At 43.9% G+C, this 20569-nt stretch overlaps 1 protein-coding gene across 2 annotated transcripts in view; it reads right to left on the bottom strand.

The window, feature by feature from the left end:
• Positions 1-332: 332 nt before the first annotated feature.
• The window catches only part of actn1 (actinin, alpha 1), a 44866-nt gene continuing 24629 nt past the window's right edge, over positions 333-20569 (bottom strand). The window contains exons 9-20 of one of the 2 annotated variants that reach the window (XM_061743657.1): positions 17257-17487; positions 15696-15843; positions 15378-15528; positions 14729-14837; positions 14503-14643; positions 11334-11516; positions 10477-10611; positions 10210-10389; positions 6926-7072; positions 5478-5558; positions 4161-4319; positions 333-837 (exon numbers count right to left, since the gene is read on the bottom strand). In XM_061743657.1, the coding sequence (XP_061599641.1) occupies positions 679-837; positions 4161-4319; positions 5478-5558; positions 6926-7072; positions 10210-10389; positions 10477-10611; positions 11334-11516; positions 14503-14643; positions 14729-14837; positions 15378-15528; positions 15696-15843; positions 17257-17487 (1824 nt within the window). In that variant the 3' untranslated portion in view covers positions 333-678. Of the gene's footprint in view, positions 838-4160; positions 4320-4501; positions 4568-5477; positions 5559-6925; positions 7073-10209; positions 10390-10476; positions 10612-11333; positions 11517-14502; positions 14644-14728; positions 14838-15377; positions 15529-15695; positions 15844-17256; positions 17488-20569 lie in introns of both variants that reach the window. The other variant, XM_061743658.1, reaches the window with a different exon arrangement.

Below are 20569 nucleotides of genomic sequence, written 5' to 3'. Positions count from 1 at the left end.
CGGGGTCAGGCATCTGACTCCACCTTCCTCTTCTGTAGGTTCGTCCCACAGCTTTGTACTCACCAGTCTGATCTGGATCTTTGATGTCACAGAACCTGCAAATGTGAACCACTCACCTCTGGAGCCCCTAGTGCTTCTGGGATTGTTCCCTCTTCTTCTACGGCATCACAATGTTGACATTTGTCCTCAACTAGAATATTCCATGAGTGTGTTTAAATTGCAGCCTCCTAAGAATCTGAATCAGACTGCAAACTAATAGAATAATAAGTAAATAATAAGAATAATAAGTAAAGTGGTGATCCCTGCAGTGAACGGAGAATTAAAGAAGAAAGTAAAGCAATTTATTTTCTTTATTACAATTTTCGTCTCTTATTTTCAAATCAGGTGAAGAAAAATACCTTTTTTGTTCAGTATAATAAAATATGTTAACTTTATTCATTTTCTGAAGAAAAACAATGAACAACAAGAAAATAAAAAAAAAACAAATATTTTTTTGTCTCTCCGTCTCTGTAAACCCGGAGAGACGCTGCATCGCGCGGGGAAGCGAAGACGGAGTGATGGGTGGGGTGGGGGGGGCACGGACGACAAGATAAGGCCAGAAACGTACAAACAGTCGGCGTGAGGGTGGTGGGCGGGGCTTGGGCGGTGGGCGGGGCTTGGGCGGTGGGCGGGGCCTGTTCAGAGGTCGCTCTCGCCGTACAGCGCGGTGGAGAAGGACATGTAGTCCAGGGCCCCGGGGACGGCGTCGGGCCCGGCGTACGGCGCCATGCGGGCCATGCAGTACTCCGCCTGGTCCGGCGGCAGCTCCCGGCGCAGCTCGTCCGCCAGGATGTAGTTCTGCGGGTCGGAGAGAGGTAAGGTAAGGTAGGTTTATTGATACCAGAAGGTAGATTTGTTTGCAGGTAAAAAGTAGAAACTTACAACACCATACAGTACAGTGACAGTGACACAAGACAAACAGGAGAACTAGAAAATTTCAGGAAAGTTTGATATGGGCATGCCCTACCGCCCATTCGTCCCCTCTTGCTGCTTTGGTTTGGGGCTGTAGTGGTTGTGTTCGGGATGGTTCTATGTCAGTTTGAGGTGTTTACGGTTGTATTGCATTCATTCCTTTGCTCCCAATAGTTATTAATGGGGCGTGCTTTTTGGCGTCTAGCGTCCCCACGGTAACGCTTTTGACTGAAAAAAGTAATGCCCATCAAGGCACGATGGAGACGAATCCAACGATGTATGCCATGCATGGGTGCACGTTCCGGTTCAGGCTACGTTAACGGATAGGTTTTTTTTCACCGTGGTAAAAAACCCCATCCGAATGAATGGGGCCATTTGGCATGGATTTTGACATAAAATTTCCTTAAATCCCAGCTTCATGAAATTTGAATATGTTGAAGTACACAGCGTGCCGAGTCAGGGAATATTTGTACGATGTCTCTATGATAACCTGTTGCCTAGCAACAAGCGTCCAAAGTCAAACAGAAAAAAAAAATAAAAAATGAAAGGTCAATATCGCAAAAACTGTAATAAGTGGCATAATGAGGTTGTACGGTCCTTTAGCGCCAATTGGGCCGAGTGTTTGAAAGTTTGAATGATGACTCTACGATAAAGTTCGGCCGAGCAATAAGCGTCCGAATTTTCGCCTTTTTTTTTTGCTTTTTGGCATCTAGCGTTGCCACGGTAACACTTTTGCCATGCATGGGTTGCACATTGCGGTTCGGGCCGTATTAACGGATGAAAAAAGAGTGCGGAATAATAAGAATAAGAATAAGAATAAGAAAAGGGAAACCTTTTCTGTATACCAATATATCGCCTTCATTTTTCAGGTTTTTCCGGCTGTGTTTTATTTTTTGGGGATTTTTTTTTTCCACATCAGAGCAGGGTCATGCTGTACACCCGCTGGTGCGCAGTGGGACTTTTGCGACTTTAGCTTGTTAGCAAAATGCTAGCAACATTGCCCTTTGGGCCATTCTGGACGATTGCAATATGGTCATGCCATTACTTGGCATGCCCATAATAACAAAACAAAACATTGACGGACAAACAAAACAAATGCTCCAGATTGAATAAGCAATACAATAGATAAATAAATAAATAGACCTAGATGGAGGATGGGAAATCATGTCCTATTTAGGGCATTAATACCTGAGGGGACAAAACTACATTTATACCTTTTAGTTTTGCACAAAGGCATTTTAAACGTACGTCTAGAAGGGAGATACTGGAATTGGCCGTATAGTGGATGAGATGTATCATCTGAGATGGATCAGCTCGTCTCTGTAGCTGCCCATTAAAGAGGCTTCTAAGTTGAGTTGTGTCTCTCCAATTAGCTCACTGGCCACCTCACAATCTGATTAAGCAAATTTTTATTTTTTAGGGGTAAGTTGCCAAACCAGGACATTAATGGCGCTTTTCCACCAGCACCGAGTAGATACTTTTCTGTTTCTATTCTCCCGAGGTTCTAAGCGGCTGAGTCGGGCTGTGATGTCATCACACTACAGGCCACCGATTGGTCGGGGGGTTGGAGTCAGACGTCTGAGTCAGGATGTGACATCCGTGAAAGAGACTCTGACGGAGCTTCTTGTTCATTTTATTCCAGCAGCAATGGCAGCAGAATCTGTTTGGTGATCCAACTCTGAGGTGCAGATGTTCATAAACCTGGTGCTGAGGAGAGAATTAAAAAAGGATCTAGACGGGGGATAAGGAACGACCAGATCTACCAGGAGCTCTGTCACTTCATAGCTGCTCGGCTACCAACTGACTTTTCAGCAGCGCCGAGACGAACTAAAAAAAAATGAAAAAGCGTTGCCACTTGAAGCTTCTCACTCTCATTTTTTAACTTGACATGGATAACAAGCCACAGACCCAGCAGCACATTTATCATCTCCTCCAGGTTCTACATCTTTAGTGTTGTTGTCTTCTTCGTTTAGATACACAATCAAATACGTCACAGCAGCTTCGCTCCAATCCTCCTACTTCTCATCTGGGTATTGAAAATAAACGAGGGCAAAGCGAGTCGAGTCGGGCTGAGTAGGTGCTAGTGTAAAAGCGCCATAAGCTGAAAGAGATTATAGAATCAATAAAACATCTATAGAACGTGGTGAGCAGCTTTTTATCAGTGTGAAAATATTACAGCTTCCTCAAGCAGTGTAGACATTGGTTTGCCTTTTTATAGACGGCCTCACAGTTTTCCACAAAAGACAGTTTGCTGTCTATAATGGTCCCAAGATATTTATACTTGTCCACAGATTCCACTGCCTGACCTGATTTGTTCTGTCATTGGTGAGTCTCCTGAGATCCACATGCAAATCTTCTTCCGGCTCTCGACGAAGGCGGACGCTTTCTCTGCTCCTCTCCCTTATCTATCCGCCCTGCTACTGCTTTTGTTTGTCTCGTCTTCAGAGTCTCTTCTTTTTCACTCCTCCGAAACTCTACAATCATGGAATTGATTAACTGGTCTCTCAGCACAATTGACCAAATTTTTGCAACAAGAAGTCAGGGGTAAGGGAGCCCTCTTGCCCCGATGGGACATTTTTTGCTGGATACACAATGGATTCCTACAAATACTGGAAACCTTTGTGCTTGGTGATTCTGTCTGTCAAGGACGTTAAAGATGCCTTCATAATTGGATTTATGATAGCAGGATTTCTCCTGATTATCCTCTTGATAGGAGGAGGGGGATTCCTGGTCTACCGACAAACGCGTAAGTCGTCGACAGCTGTTTTGGCTCTTTCAGAGCTGCCGGACGTGGCTGAAGGGTCAAGCAAGGCGATCAACGCTCAGACTTTAACGTTGGGGAAGCAAGGCCTTAAGCTAGATGCGATTCTCGAACAGAATCGCAGGCTGGCGGCGGTCTTTGAGCTCATTGGCAAGATGGATAAGACCTTGGAGAAGTTGGAAGCTCGGCTTGGCGGAAATTGATCACAAATTCGTCTGATTGGAGTCGCCATTGATGAACCAGAGACTAAAAGGCAGACGGAAAATTACTGAGGCTGCCTGTTTTGCAATATAATTGTTGATTCTATAATCTGGCCTTGACAGAGCGGTTTGGCTGATTGCTCTAGTCACAATCTTCCTGGTGGAAAGTAAACAAGGTGACTCTGCCCCCACTAACCCTCCCCTCTCAGGAACATCTGTGGACCTGTTTTCAGAACTGTACCACGTACCTTGTCGCCGGCCAGCACCTTGAAGGAAGCCATGACCTGGTCGGCTGTGTCCGTGTCGGCCGTCTCGCGGGACATGAAGTCGATGAAGGCCTGGAAGGTGACGAGGCCCATCCGGTTGGGGTCCACGATGCTCATGATGCGGGAGAACTCGTTCTCGCCCTGGCGGCAGCAGAGAAGACGCGTCACCTTGGCGTCGCCGTGCCGCTTGCGCGGTTACAGCTACAGTTTGAGGTGTGAACGTTACAGGAAGTGAAAGTGCGTCGGCGCGGCGTCGCCTCATTACCGGCCTCCGGCGCCAAACACAAACAAACGTCATACGTGGAGAGTGATCGCAGCTTTACCAGGTTGTAACCCATGGAGATTAGGCAGGTTTTGAAGTCTTCGGCCTCCATGATCCCTGTTCTCTTCTACAAGGGAGGGAGGGAAGAGAGGAAGCAGGAGGAGAGAGAGAGAGAGGAGGAGGAGGAGGGGCGGAGGAGGTCACAAGAAGAGTGAAGGTTGAACAAAGAGCAGGAAGTTCACAACGGTCCACGAGGTGGACGGTGAGGGAAACCATCGATTAAGATGAGGGGGGGAGGGAAGGAGGGATTGAGGAGGAGTAAAGGAGCAATAGGGAAGGAATAAAGGAGCAATAGTGGAGGGATAAAGGAGCGATAGAGGAGGGATAGAGGAGGAATACAGGAGGGATAGAGGAGAAATAAAGGATGAATAAAGGAGCAATAGGGGAGGAATAAAGTAGCAATAGTGGAGGGATAAAGGAGCGAAAGTGGAGGGATAGAGGAGGAATAAAGGAGCAATAGAGGAAGGATAAAAGAGATATACAGGAGGGATAGAGGAAAAATAGAGGAGGGATAAAGGAAGAATGGAGGCGGGATAGAGGAGAGATAGCAGAGGGATAAAGGAGAGATAGAGGAGGGATAAAGGAGAGATAAAGGAGCAATAGTGGAGGGATAAAAGAGGGAATAAAGGAGCAATAGAGGAGGAATATAGGAGGTATAAAGGAGCAATTGAGGAATAAAGGTGGGATAGTGGAGAGGTAGAGGAGGGATAAAGGAGGTATAGGGGAAGAATAAAGGAGGTATAGCGGAGGAATAAAGGAGGTATAGAGGAGGAATAAAGGAGGAATATAAGAGGAATAAAGGAGGAATATAAGAGGTATAAAGGAGCAATTGAGGGATAAAGGAGCGATAGGGGAAGAATTAAAGGAGATAGAGGAGGAATAAAGAAGGGATAAAGGAGGGATGGAGGAGGGAGGAGCGGTGGAAAAACAAAACAGAAGGTTAACGGTGTTGCCGCGCGGCGGCGGCGGTGGAGTACCTGAGCGTCGTTGGCGATATCGAAGCCCAGGCTGATCAGGCAGGCCTTGAACTCCTCGGCGCCCAGAGTGCCCGAGTGGTCCTGGGGGGTGCAGGGGGGGGCCAGTGCCGGGGGGGGCGTCGAGGCCATGCAGCACACATACAGGGGTGGGGGGCAGTGAGGGGGGGTGGTGGTGGTGGGGGGTGCACCATGCACGGGGGTGGGGTGGGGGGGCATGCAGAAGACAGAGAACACAGTGCATCGATTAGGACCTGCAGGTGAACACGGCGCCGCGGCGCCGCCATGCTAGCAGCGGCGGCGCCGCAGCGCCGTCTCTCAGCCGTTAACGTGCAGCGAGGCGGCGGACTGCAGGGGTCGCGAGGTCACCGCGAGGTCACCACAAGGTCACCACAAGGTCATCGCCAGGTCATCGGTGTCGCCAACGACACACGGACTCAACGCCAACATAAAACACGTTTACAACATTTAAACACAGCAGCGTTTACAACATTTAAACACAACAAAAACACACATGTGACCCAACATGAGGGTCGAGGCCCCTGAGAGGACAGCAGAAAGGTCAGGGGTCATCAGATGATCCGGGGTCCGGATCAGCACCATCTTCAATCTTTAAAGTACTGGTCTACTGGACCCTGACGGACTCTGACGGACTCTGAGGGACCTATAATGGACTCTGATGGACCTTGATTTTTATAAAATTGATGATTAACTTCTGATTAATCAGCTGAAAAAACAGAGATAACGTTGGTCCCCCGATGAGAACCCTTAATATTTGGTTCCCCCGGTAACTGATCGATTAACCCTTGTGCTGTCTTTGGGTCAAAATGACCCAATTCTTCTATCCTTCTTTCCTCCTGCTCTCTCCTTACTTTCCTCTCTTCCTCCTTTTTTACCCTCCTTTACTCCTTTTTCTTCCTACCTCCCTTTCGTCATTTGTTCCTTTATTACCTTCTTTGCTTTTCCTTCCTTCTTTCCTTATTTTATCCATTCCTTTCTTCTTCCCTTCCTTCTTCCTTTCCTTTTCTCCATTCCTTCCTCCCTCCCTTCTTTCCTTCTTTTCTCCCTTCCTTACTCCCTTTCCTACTTCCTTCCTTCCTCCCTTCTTCCTTATTTCCTTCTTTCCTTCATTCCTTCTTTTCTCCCTTCACCCTCCCTTAACCCAAAGACAGCACAAGGGTTAATCGATCCGATTAATTCTTCAAGTCCACCAACAGCTGATTAAAGAAGCTCAGAAAACACTTCCGGATAATCAGACCTAAAAAACACGGCGGTGGGGGAGGAGCTACGTAAAAAGCAGAGGCGGGGCTTAGCCACACACACACACACACACACACACACACACACACACACACACACACACACACACACACACACACACACACACACACACACACACACACACACACACACACACACACACACACACACACACACACACACACACTTACCCGGTCGAAGTGGTTGAACGACGCCCGGAACTCGTTGAGCTGCTCCTGGCTGATGCCCTTGGCGTCCCGCGTCAGGATCTGGTTCTCGATCTCGTTGATGGTCCTGGCGATGGTGGTGAGCAGCTGCTCCCAGCCCACGCGGATGTGCTGGGGGGGCAGAGAGAGGCGTGATCCTTGGGAATGCCATACATTTACACAGGAACCCCTGCTTCTCCTAAAAAGGTTCACTAGGTGACTCTTCAGTCTTTCTGTTTGAGGCTGGAACCCAATGTGAGCTCCACATCCTCTACTTCCAGCACCCCAACCACAGACCAGCTCTACATAAGGAACATGTACAGTACTTCCCTCGGCATCTTGACAGTTCAACTTCTGGTCCACATTTTTACCTGATTGGCCGGTTAGCAGAAAAATAAAAATACATCTGACGGTAAAAGTACAGGCTAAGATAACACTAAGCACACAGCAGGCAGTCGACCGCCATCATGCAAGTCAAGTATGCCTGCATACCGAAGCGCTCACTAGTCAGTTTGGACAGAAAAAAAGTGACCAAACTCCCACAGGAAGCCTTTGGGGAGCTTTAATCTGGAGTCACATATTTATATAAAATTAAAAAACAAAAACAAAAACCAACAACAGATGAAGTACAGTTGAAATGGTGGGTATTGCTTCCCTTTGGAAGATACAAAGTGGGAGCAAATGAAAGTCAACATGTAGTTCGACCAATGGCTATTCTAGAAGAGCAGAGAGTTGCTCTCGTCAACGAAAATTATGACTAAATATCGTCGTCAATGAACTTTTATCACCTGAGGAAAAGGAGATGCAACGAAAATGCTGGTCATGTGACGATAACGATTAACGATAATTAAATATACACCGTATTGGCCCGAATATAAGACGGTGTTTTTTGCATTGAAATAAGACAGAAAAAGTGGGGGTTCGTCTTCCATTCGGGGTCTAGACATTATACCCATTCACAACGCTAGATGGCGCTAGATGGCGCCAGATATATCTTTAAAGCGAATGCTGAACTTAACTCCCCAACCCAAAGCAAACCCTTGTCACAAAGAAGAAAAATAAAAATAGTGGTAAGAAAGAAAAGAGAAGAAAATAAGAGAGGAGATAACAGAAGATGGAGAAACGTAGCGACAATCTGGAGAAAAGGAGAAGTTAGTTTTCTTCTTCCGGCTCTCGACGAAGGCGGACGCTTTTCTGCTCTCTCCCTTATCTATCTGCCCTGCTACTGCTTGTTTGTCTCGTCTTCAGAGTCTCTTCTTTTTCACTCCTCCGAAAACTCTACAATCATGGAATTGATTAACTGGTCTCTCAGCACAATTGACCAAATTTTTGCGACCAGAAGACAGGGGGTTAGGGAGCCCTCTTGCCTCGATGGGACATTTTTTTTCTGGATACACAATGGATTCCTACAAATATTGGAAGCCTTTGTGTCTCAAAATTCTGTCTGTCGAGGACGTTGAAGATGCCTTCATAATTGGATTTATGATAGCAGGATTTCTCCTGATCATCCTCCTGATAGGAGGAGGGGGATTACTTGTCTACCGACAAACGCGTAAGACGTCGACAGCTGTTCTGGCTCTTTCAGAGCTGCTGGACGTGGCTGAAGGGACAAGCAAGGCGATCAACGCTCAGACTCTAACGTTGGGGGAGCAAGGCCGTAAGCTGGATGCGATTCTCGAACAGAATCGCAGGCTAGCGGAAGTGTTCGAGCTCATTGGCAAGATTGATAACACCCTGGAGAAGTTGGAAGCTCGGCTTGGCGGGAAGTGATCACAAATTCGTCTGATTGGAGTTGCCATTGATGAACCAGAGACTGAAAGGCAGACGGAAAATTACTGGGCTGCCTGTTTTCAATATAATTGTTGATTCTATAATCTGCCCTTGACAGAGCGGTCTTAGGCCGATCGCTCCTGGTCACAATCCTCCTGGTGGAATGTAAGCAAGATGACTCTGCCCCCACTAACCCTCCCCCTCTCCCACGAACACCTGTGGATCCCTGTTTCAGAACTGTACCGAGCCGCCTGATAACATCAAGGACATTTGGCTGAGGGCAGCTCTGGGCGAAGGTTTACGGACTTATCGCGTGACAGATCACGGACCCCCCGTCCCCACACCCCACACCCACATGCAAGTCTTGTGATGTCTGTTGATCTGTGTGTTGCTGAGGTGTTTTTTGCACCTTGATACTGTGTAATATACTCAGTGTGAAGATGTTTTTTTTTTCTCCCCCTCCCCCCCTATCCCAGTGTTACCCTTTGGAAAATAGGCGCACAATACCATCGTGTCGCCGCCGGTGTATCCGAAGTTTTCTAAGCTGACCTAATAAACCTGATTCTGATGCAAACTTCAATTTGATGATTTGAATGAGGCAAAATAACATGCTTTTTCTCTCGAATATATTGTTATAATCATTTGTTTCAGATGTACTGTAATTATTTTTGGTATAAAAATTGAATTCGGTGTTCAAAAAGTCTTTTTTCAAACTTGAATCTTGAAAAAGAGGGGGTCGTCTTATAATCAGGGTCGTCTTATAATCGGGACAATACAGTAATGCAATATCGTAGAAGAATAAAAATGAGACTAAAATGTAGATTACAAAATAAAAGCTCTGCTAAAATGTGTCTTCATTTTCGTTGACCAAAACGAGACGAAATGTTCTAACAAAGATCATTAATATACATTTTTTAAGTCGCTTCCTCTGGTTTAGTCTTTAGATCTTTGGATCCACTTTCCTACATAGACGTGGAAAAGAAAACCCAATGTGTCGTCTGAAAAAGAAAAAGACGGGGAGAAATGTGGAAAAATAAATATGTTGTAAACTCAAATTAGAGTCTTTTGTATCTGGAATGAATGTATTCTTGGGTCTATAAGGTAACAATAATATAATAATAAGATAACCTTGTTGGAATTGTAAAATGGGTTTGGCTAAATACAATCTTTGACTAAAACTAGACTAAAATGGTTCTGGATAATTCTGACTAAAAGACTAACATGCTCAGACTTTTAGTCGACTGAAACTTGACACGACTAAAAGCAGAATGAACGTGATTAAAACTAATAAAAACTAAAATAATAGCTGGACCCAAAGACTAGACTAAAACTAAAAGTGAAGCAGGCTGACAGAAACAACACTATCTCCATCCATCCATCACCATCCATCTTTTCTTCCATCCATCCATCCATCACCATTCATCCATCCTTTCTTCCATCCATCCATCACCATTCATCCATCCATCCATCCATCCATCCATCCATCCCCCCCTCCCTACCTCCATGGTGTAGTTGGTGTGCTTGTTGTCGAACACCAGGGCCTCCTGGATCAGCTGGTGATCTCCCTCCAGCTGGTCGATCTTGGGCTTGTAGTTGACGATGCTCTTCTCGTACTGCCGCAGGTTGGTGAGCTGGTCCTCCAGCGTGCCGTGCATCTCGATGGAGATGCGCCCGATCTCCTACATCAAAAACCAGGGTTAATAAGGGATGTGGTTGCGGTAACGGTTACGGTAACGGTAACCCCCCCCTCCAGGAACCTCACCCACCTCCATCTTGGTCTGGATCCAGGGCCCGATCACGTTGGCCTGCGTGGCGAACTGCCGGCGCAGCCGCTCGTTGTTCTGCTGCCGGGCGTGTTCCTCGATCAGCGCCTGGTCGCGCTGCGGCACCAGCTGCCGGACCTGGGGGGAGCAGAACCGGGTTAACGGGCCTGGATTAATGGACCGGGACCCGGGTTAACGGGCCCAGACCCGGATTCATGCTCCTCCACCTTTCAATACCATTTTCAAACTAAATTTAAGACACTTTGAACACATTTCCATTTAACCATATTTGCTTGCCTTGTCTAGAAACTACGCCAAGGTTGCCAGATCTGACAAGTTCCAGCCCAAACACGATGTAAAACCCGCCGAAATAATGAAAAAACAGCTAAAATCATACTTTCTCTATGTTAAAAACATAAATTATTAAATAAAACACCACTAAATAGCTGAAAAAGTTCAGGCTCCAAACAAAGACTACAATTAAATCGAGCAGATTAAAGCAAATATAACGTCAGTGAGTTTATTGTGTAAGTTTCTACTTTTTTTGCTTTAATGGAAACTTTTTTGTTAATAATTTCTCCTAAATATTTAGTAAAAACCAGGAAAAACAGCCCAGATTTTATCAACCCACCCAAATGGGTTGAAACCCGCCCAACCTGGCAACCCTGACTGAGGCGTCTAACAACTAAACAGATTTATTTCTCCTCAAAACGATTAAATAAACTTTTGTTTTTCAAAGTGCAAGAAAACTTTTTAATGATGACTGGATAAATTCCCTATAAAATTAAGATTCAAAAATTAAGACCCCTGGATTGAGATTTAAGACATTTAAAGAAAACGCCTGGACCGGACCGCCCTACCTTGTCCCACTTGGCGTTGACCTCCTGCGGGTCGATGGTGGTGTAGGGGTTGCTGCCGGCTATGTTGACGTGGTACGTCTGCACGATCTTGGAGATCTCGTTGTGGATCCCCAGGATGGATTGACGCTCCTTGTCGGCCTCCGGCAGCGTCGCCTTGAACTGCTCGTGGGCCGTGCTGAGGCCCTGGGGACAGAACCGGACAGAAACACAGTTAGAACCGCAGAAGCGCACAGAACCACCACAGGTACCGGACAGAACCGGACAAAACCACCACCAGTTAGACCACAGGAACAGAAGATTAAGATTCCCAGAATATTCTAATTTTTTGAGATAGGATATTTGAGTTTTCTTAAGCTGTAAGCCATAATCAGCAATATTAAAATAATAAAAGTCTTGCAATATTTCAGTTGATTTGTAATTAATCAGAATGTAGGACATTTTTGTTTTTTTAATTGCATTACAGAAAATAAAGAACTTTATCACAATATTCAAATTTTCTGAGACAGTCCTGTAGGTGTAGTTAAGTAAGTAGATCAAATCCATTTCACTGACAGGGCCATGATTGTTATTAATTTAATTTCAATCAAGATATGCTGAAATAGCCCCAAATAAATATACTTTACATGTGTTATACATAATGGTTTTATATTAAAGCAGCACAACGTAACTTTCAGCTTTTCTGAGTTTGGCGGCATCTTTTGGACAAAAGCGGTAGTGTTTTACCAGAAAGAACACTACGTTTCCCATGAGCACCAGCGCGTACTGCCGGAAAACTCCTGTCCCCTCGCTGCATTTGTTTTGATGAGAGAAGACTGGATGCTTTTCTGTTTCACCAAGTGAACAGACGGAACGCAAAAAAAAAAGATGTTAAACTGCTGGTAAGGAACTGGAATTTACCGGGATACCTTAAACAAGGAAGCCAGGGAGCAGTATATGGAGAAAATAATGATTATTAACGGTCTGGATCCATATGAAATCTCTACTGAAGAGCCATATGTTTCAATAAATTTGTATAATACAACATACAGTACATGTTTTGTATCCCATTTACTTCTCTTTTCTTTTTTTTTTTTTACCGCTGTATTATGCTGAAGAGGCTCCTCGTGAGATTATTTTTTTCCTCTGCAGCTACAAATAAGAGTTAATATTTTTTCCTCAACAAACTAGTTTTATCTGAAGATTGGGGTTAATTGCACCGCAGAGAGCTGGCCAGCAACTGCGTTTAGCTGGAGAAGTGGGGAATAAAACCCGTGTTTTGATCCGACGCCCGTCTGTGTGAGTGTTTGTGGTTTAAGGCTGTTTATGGTCCTGCGTTAAATCGACGCAGAGCCTACGGCGTAGGGTACGCGGCGACACGCACCGTACGTTGCGCGTCGCCACGTACCCTACGCCGTAGGTGTGCGTCGATTTAACGCAGAACCATAATTCAGGCTTTACTGTGTGTTTGGTCGTTACAGCCGCGATCCAAAGCGAGCCGACGACTCTTTCACTCTTTTACTCCGTTATATCAGATACTTGGCCTGCGTGGTTCTGCCTCCGAGCAGGAAACCGTTGAAAAGTTAAACCATTAGGATCTTTTCCCTGGTCTGTTATATGTGGAGCAGCTGCTGCTGCTGCTGCAGCAACAGGTTACCAGCTTCTGCGGAGCTGCGCTCCAAGCCCCGCCCATTTTCGTCTCGACTGCGAATCGGGAAGGAGGGGGAAGTGACGTATGTGCCGTAAAGCAGTCAAAGCCGTAAAATTTGTAGTTTTTTAGTGTGGCAGGGTTCCTACCATGCTCCTCAAAGTTACATAGTGCCAGTGAAGGCGATACAGACCCCTCAGATCATGAAAGAGGTGTCATTAAACCTGTTGGAAGTTGATGTACCATCACAATGACTCTGGAAATATGATATTAAGGTGGAAAAGTTACGTAGTGTCGCTTTAACTTGAGGTTAGGTATATTACTTATCATGGTCGGGACATTAATGGGATAGTGTTGCATAGAGATGTCTAAGGAGAAAGATAGATACACAATGATATAAACGAAATCACATTATGGGCACTTTTTATTATTTCACTTTAGTTTATAATTCATCTTCATTGTGGCATCATATAACACTGTTTTTAGTCATTTTTGTGCACTTTTCGGCTCATTATATTGTATTTTTCTACATATTTGGGAAGACAAAGTGGATTGGGTTTTGATTACGTCAGGTTTGTTTACATCAGGGGCCGCTGTTATTGGTCCAGCGCGATCACGTGACGCTCCTTTACACAGGCGCCCCTGGAAAGAGTCCCGCTATTAAAATAACGATTGTGAAAATACTTTCTAGAAATCCGAATTCAACTTTTTATCCTATGCTTAACATAAATAGTTATTTTTTTAAAGTGAAAAGAATGTACACGCCAGAGGTGGGTGTGAGATGAAACGAAAAGGTGGGTGACCTGACGGCCTAAAAGCGACCTTGGGTTTCTTGAAAGGCGCTATATAAGTACAAGTCATTATTATTATTATTATTAGAACCAGTTAGACCACATAACCGGACAGAACCGCCAGTTAGATCACAGGAACTGCAGGAAAACCAACATGTTACCAGAACTTGGTGGAGGTTCTGGATCTGGATCCGAGCAATTTGGAGTCAAATTAGAGTCAAATCCCTGCAGTCAAATAAAGATTTTTTTTACTGGAAAGTGTCCAGAAACCTCCAGGAAAGTCCAGGAACCTCCATGGTCGTGAAAAAATAAAAAGTAACGTTACGTGAACAATAAATCAAACGCTCCCTTCCATGCAGTGTGTGTGTTTAGGAAGTAAAGACTGGAATACGCTATTCACAAAAGCACAAATAGTGGCGTTTTACTAATATTTATATCGTACAAATATTTTAAAAATGACGGAAAAACAGGTCGGGACTCAGTTAGATTATATTGCTATGTTCGTCTCTCTTCGCTCAGTCAGTCAAAAAAGGTGGAGCTGAGTCATGGCTGAGTAGCGTCGCCGTCTTTGGTGTGAAAGATCGAGAGTTCAAGACCCGCTGTATGCAAAGATTATTGTCAACAATTCGTGTGTTTTTTTCCCCCCCGGTACTGCGTACCGGCACAGAATCTTTTGGTGGTACGGAGTACCGGATCGTACCGGCTTACTTTTACCCCTGCTGAAGACCCAGAACCTCCTGGGCCCGGCTCTCACCTGGATCTCCTCGATGGTGTGCACGATGAAGGTGTCCTGCAGGTCCTCCATGGCTCCCTCCATCCAGTTGTTGAAGGGCGCCGCCCTCTTGGCGAACTCCAGGTACAGCTGGTCGATGGTCTCCAGCAGCTTCTCGGTTCTCTGTGGGGCAGAAAGATCAGCGGGTCAGAACTCACGGAGAGGGAGGGAGGGAGGGAGGCTTCAGTTCCCAGAACCCCCCGCTCACCTGCAGCGCCTCGCTGCGCTTCTGCGTCATGGCGCCCAGCGCGTCCCACTGGTCGCAGATCCGCTGGCAGCGAGCGTTAACGCTGGGGGAGTCGTAGTAGTCCAGCTCGCTGGGGGGAAACACAGCTGCGTTAGTTTCGTGAATAAAGTCGAAATTTCACCTTTTTTCTCAACATTTCAACTTTTTTCTTGAAATTGTGCTTCAAAATTAATCTCGACATTTCGACTTTTTTCTCAACATTTCGACTTTGCGAAGTGCATAATTAAAAAAAAATCTTCCTCCTACAAAACAGTTCAATATAATCAACAAATCTCTTTCCTTGAATGAAAGGGAACAGAAAGAAGACTAAGCTTATTTTATCTGCCCCTTTTTCCTAAGAAATCAAATTTCAATTATGTAGTAATAATAATTTTTTTTCATAATCCTTTTTCATTTTCTCCCGTTCAAATCCAATTAAGCCTTGTATAATAATTGTAAAAAAAAAAAAAAAGGTTGCTACTTCACGGATTTCACTTATCACGGGTTATATTTGGAACGTAGCCCCTGCGAAAAACCAGGTATTACTGTACACCTTAACAATTTGGTTACATGAACAAGATCATTAATAAACAAAATAAACAGTTTAAACGGTTCTGAACAGTTTCAGTACTTCAACTCCTGGGCGATGGCGGCGATCTGCTCCACGCGGTCCTGGTGCGCCGCCAGGTCGCTCTCGAAGGCCTCGTGTTTCTTCAGCAGCGCCTTGATCTCCGACAGCGACGCCGTCTCGTAGTCGCGCTTCTGCAGCATCTCCTCCTTACCTGGGGGGAGGGGGCAGGGTTAGAGACAGGGGGCGGGGTTAGAGACAGGGGGCGGGGTTAGAGACAGGGGGCGGGGTTAGAGACAGGGGGCGGCGACCGCCGCGTCCTGGCGCCCCGGCCGCGGCGGTGGCGGTGGCGGCGGCCGCGGCCACGGCGGCGGTGCTCACCTTCGGTCCAGGCCTCGTGGATCGCAGCTTTCTGCCGGAACTTCTCGGCCAGGTGGTCGAGCCGCTCCAGCCGGCGGATCTCGTTCAGCAGCCACTCCTCGTAGCCTTTCTCCGCCCCCTCCAGCCCCCCCCAGCCCGCGTTGATGTCCTGGAAATAAACATGTGGTAAACTCACATTAGAGTCTTCTGGATCTGGGATGAAGGTATTCTGGAGTCTATAAGGTGACAATAATATAATAATAAAATAACCTTGTTTGAATTGTAAAATGGGTTTGGTTAAATACAATCTTCGACTAAAACTAGATTAAAATGGACAATTCTGACTAAAATCACCATTCATCCATCCTTCCTTCCATCCATCTGTCCATCCATCGTTCACCATTCATCCATCCATCCATCCAGCCATCCTTGCTTCTTCCGGCTCTCGACGATTTCTCTTGATCGGAGGCGGGGGATTCCTGCTGTACCGACAAACGCGTAAGTCGTCGACAGCTGTTTTGGCTCTTTCAGAGCTGCCGGACGTGGCTGAAGGGTGGATGTGATTCTCGAACAGAATCGCAGGCTGGCGGCGGTCTTTGAGCTCAGTGGCAAGATGGATAAGACCTTGGAGAAGTTGGAAGCTCGGCTTGGCGGAAATTGATCACAAATTCCTCTGATTGGACTCGCCATTGATGAACCAGAGACTAAAAGGCAGACGGAAAATTACTGGGCTGCCTGTTTTTGCAATATAATTGTTGATTCTATAATCTGGCCTTGACAGGGCGGTTTTGGCCGATCGCTCTGGTCACAATCTTCCTGGTGGAATGTAAACAAGGTGACTCTGCCCCCACTAGCCCTCCCCTCTCCCAGGAACACCTGTGGACCCTGTTTTCAGAACTGTACCGAGCCGCCTGATAACATCAAGGACATTGGCTGAGAGCAGCTCTGAGCAAAGTTCACGACTTATCGCTACACACACACACTTACTGATAACCACACCTCCCTCAACTCAAGTCTACTCAGTCTCCGGGTTTTGAGCGCCACGAAGTCGCGGCGATCACTTGGATGTACTGTGCCGGGACCCCCCCCACACACCCACATGCAAGTCTTGTGATGATGTCTGTTGCTGAGTGTGCTGAGGTGTTGTTTGCACCTTGATACTGTGTATTATACTCAGTGTGAAGATGTCCCCCCCCCCCCCCATCCCAGTGTTACCCTTGGAAATTATGTCGCCGCCGGTGTATCCGAATCCGAAAAAGTCAAAAACAGTTTTGTAAGCTGACTTAATAAACTTGATTCTGATCCTTCCTTCCTTCCTTCCTTCCTTCCTTCCTTCCTTCCTTCCTTCCTTCCTTCCTTCCTTCCTTCCTTCCTTCCTTCCTTCCTTCCTTCCTTCCTTCCTTCCTTCCTTCCTTCCTTCCTTCCTTCCTTCCTTCCTTCCTTCCTTCCTTCACCATCTGTAAATCCATCTTTCCGTCCATCCATCCATCCATAACTTTCTTCCATCCATCCTCCCATCAGGCCATCCTCATCCATCCATCCATCCATCCATCCCCCCCTCCCTCCCTCCTCCTCCACCTACCGACACCATCTTCCCCTCCGAGGGCATGAAGGCGGGCCTGTTGCTGAGCCGGAGTTTGGTCTGCAGCGTGTTGAAGTTGATCTCCAGCTGGCACTTCTCCTGCACCTTGGGCGGCTTGTGCTGGCGCCGGTAGTCCCGGAAGTCTTCCAGCTTCTGCTGCATGGCCTGCATGGTGTTCTCGGGCAGCCGGTTCTCCAGCCAGGGGATGGTGCGCCGGATCCACTCCAGCAGCTGACGGAGGTAGAGAGAGAGGGAGCGCGGGGGGCGGGCCAGCGAGAGGAGTGTCAGAGGAGAACCGGGCACCAGAACAACGAAAGGAGAGGTGGAGTGTTTGTAATCGATGAGGAGAAGAGAACAAAGGTCCAGGTTATTTTCTGGTTAAAAAGTTTTAAAAAACACATCGTTTGTTACTTATTTACTGAACGATGAGACGTAGAAACACGGGGGCGTCGACCTCTGCCGTGTCGATACTGTACTGATGGGTGAGGACGGCCCAGGATGCTTTGCAGGACCACTATAAATGCACTTTGTTGTGACATGAACTGGGCAGACGTAGAGTTACTACATAGAGTGCCTTTAAAAATGTGGCTTTAGATTGTGAACTTAAAAGCAGGTGAACCGTCAACATTTAGTCTTAAAACTTCCACAGAGTTTATAACTTTTGCACCTCCAACAATCTGCTGATGATGATAATAATAATAATAATAATAATAATAATAATAATAATAATAATAATAATAATAATAATAATAATAATAATAATAATAATTATTATTATTATAATAACATAATAAAAATAAAACAAAATTAAAATAAAATAATAAAAATAAAACAATAATAATAATAACAATAATAATTTTAAAAATTAAAATAAAATAAAACTACAAATACAATAATAAAAATAATAATAAAAATATAATAATAAATAATAAAATAATATAGTAATAATAATAATAATAATAATAATAATAATAACATAATAAAAATAAAACAAAATTAAAATAAAATAATAATAAAAATAAAACAATAATAATAATAACAATAATAATTTAAAAAATAAAAATAATAATAAAATAAAACTACAAATACAATAATACAAATAATAATAGTAAAAATATAATAATAATAATAATAATAATAATAATAATAATAATAATAAACTATTTTAGGAAATTAATCCAACTGGTTTTTATTCCGAGACTTTTTGTTTTCAGAACCGTCACACATACTGATTTGGACTAAAAGTACTATCCAGTATGCAGTAACTGTATGTGAAGAATACTCTGATGGAATAATACTTTCCAGTTTAGCTCCTGAACTCGTTCAAACGTGTTCAGGACATCGTTTACTTCCTGTTTACTTCCCCTCTGATCATTATAACGAGATGAGACGACTTAATGGCCACAAGGGGGCAGCACATCCCCAGGAATTTAAACTGCCAGCCCTGACATGAGGTAGAACGGTGCGGTGTGCTGGTACCAGCAGATTTATCTTATAACAAGTAAACGTTTAGCTTCCAGACTTTTTTCAGAGGAAGTCATTTGATTTCGATAGAAACGGTTCAGCTGAGTGTCTGTATTTTTATTTCTATATTTGGTCTCAAGTTAATAAACACTGTGCAGATTCCGTTTCATCATAAATGAAAATTGGACCTGATTCACGTAAATTAAAGATTGAAAGCTGAACAGAGAACCAACAGGAAGTAGAGCTCATCACAAACTTCAATCAGTAAAGAAAAAAAAAAGTTGCTGAGGTTTTCATATAAAAAGGGTTGTTTATGTTGTAAAAAAAAGTCAAATTATATTAAATAACCAAAATAAAAACCTTTTACATTCTCTTTTTTGCAGTATTTCCAGGTTTCAGGTGTCTCGCTGTCACTTTAAGAAGTAAACACTTATCGTTATTATCTCTCTTAAAAAAAATAAATCTGCTAACATAATAAGCCCCGCCCCTCTCTAAATTTAACCCATATTTTAATATTTAAGCCTAAAGATAGTTGGATATAAATTCTCATCTACCCCCAGCTTCTGTGTAAAACACAACAAAGTGGACCCCTAGTGTCCAGAAGTGGTATTGCAAGACATGGCGGACCGTCTCCACTCATTATCACCAGCTTTGGGCGACCCCATGTGGCTAGAGTTGATGTTACTACACAGGGTGGCTTTAAATTTATCCTAAAAAAAAAAATCTGTGTTCAGTCTAAAAGTCCCAGAAGAATTTTGAACGTGTCATAAATAGTGATGCACCGATTGTTCGGTAACCGAAATTGTTCGGCCGAAAATGGCAAAAAAACACTTTCGGTGTTCGGTGGAATAAGTGGGGAAAAAAAACTAACAATTAATAACGGCGTTGTAAAATAAGGAAATAGACTGGCCGCTCCCGTACCGGTTGCACCACAAACATAAATTGTTGGCCAACCAAAAGGTAACCACATAAGAATTTTACCTAACATTCACCAGGAGGTGGAACCAAAACAACATAATGCTGGAAAATTAAAAAATGTTCAGTTTTTTATGTTCAATAAATATTTTCTACCTTGTAATTTTGTAAAAGATTTTTTTTCTTTTTTTCGTTGGGATTTTAGTGATGCTGAAGCTCACCGACGCTCGTCTTTTAATATGGAACAAAAGTTGAAAAAAATATGAAAAGACAATTTTAATTAAATACATTCTCCCAACAAAAAAAAGCTATTTACTACTTTATACTTATAAAAGAACATTTCTGATAATAATAATAATAATAATAATAATAATAATAATAACATAATAATTATTATACTAATAATAATAATCCCAATAATAATAATAATCATAAAATACTACTAATAATATTAATAATTGTAATAATAAAATACTAATAACCGTCATAATATTATTTTTAATCATAATAATAATAAAAAGGAAAACGTTTGTGAGCATGATTTAATTCTGGCTTCTGTCTTTAGTCCTCTTTTTGTCTGAAACCAAAAATATATCAAATTAAAATAATTTAACTTGATAAACAATGTACTTCAGACGGAAAATGGAAATTTATTTCTACCAAAACAACATAATGCTTGGAAATTGTTCAAAAATGTTCAGTTATTTATGTTCGATAAATATTTTCTACCTTGTAATTTTGTAAAAGATTTTTTTCTTTGAAAAGCATGCCTACATCAAATGTATTTGATTTATGCAATGGTGAAAAAATTGGCAAAATAAATGAAAAACTGCGAAGAACCATGTTCGGTATTGTTCGGTATTCGGCCAAGTGTTTATTATTATTTTCGGTTTCGGCCACAAATTTTCATTTCGGTGCATCACTAGTCATAAAT

Source organism: Cololabis saira, chromosome 16 (assembly GCF_033807715.1).
Source record: "Cololabis saira isolate AMF1-May2022 chromosome 16, fColSai1.1, whole genome shotgun sequence".
In the NCBI taxonomy this organism is placed as follows: domain Eukaryota; kingdom Metazoa; phylum Chordata; class Actinopteri; order Beloniformes; family Belonidae; genus Cololabis; species Cololabis saira.
Note: the sequence above shows the minus strand (reverse complement) of the source record. Positions and strands in the feature narration are given on the sequence as shown.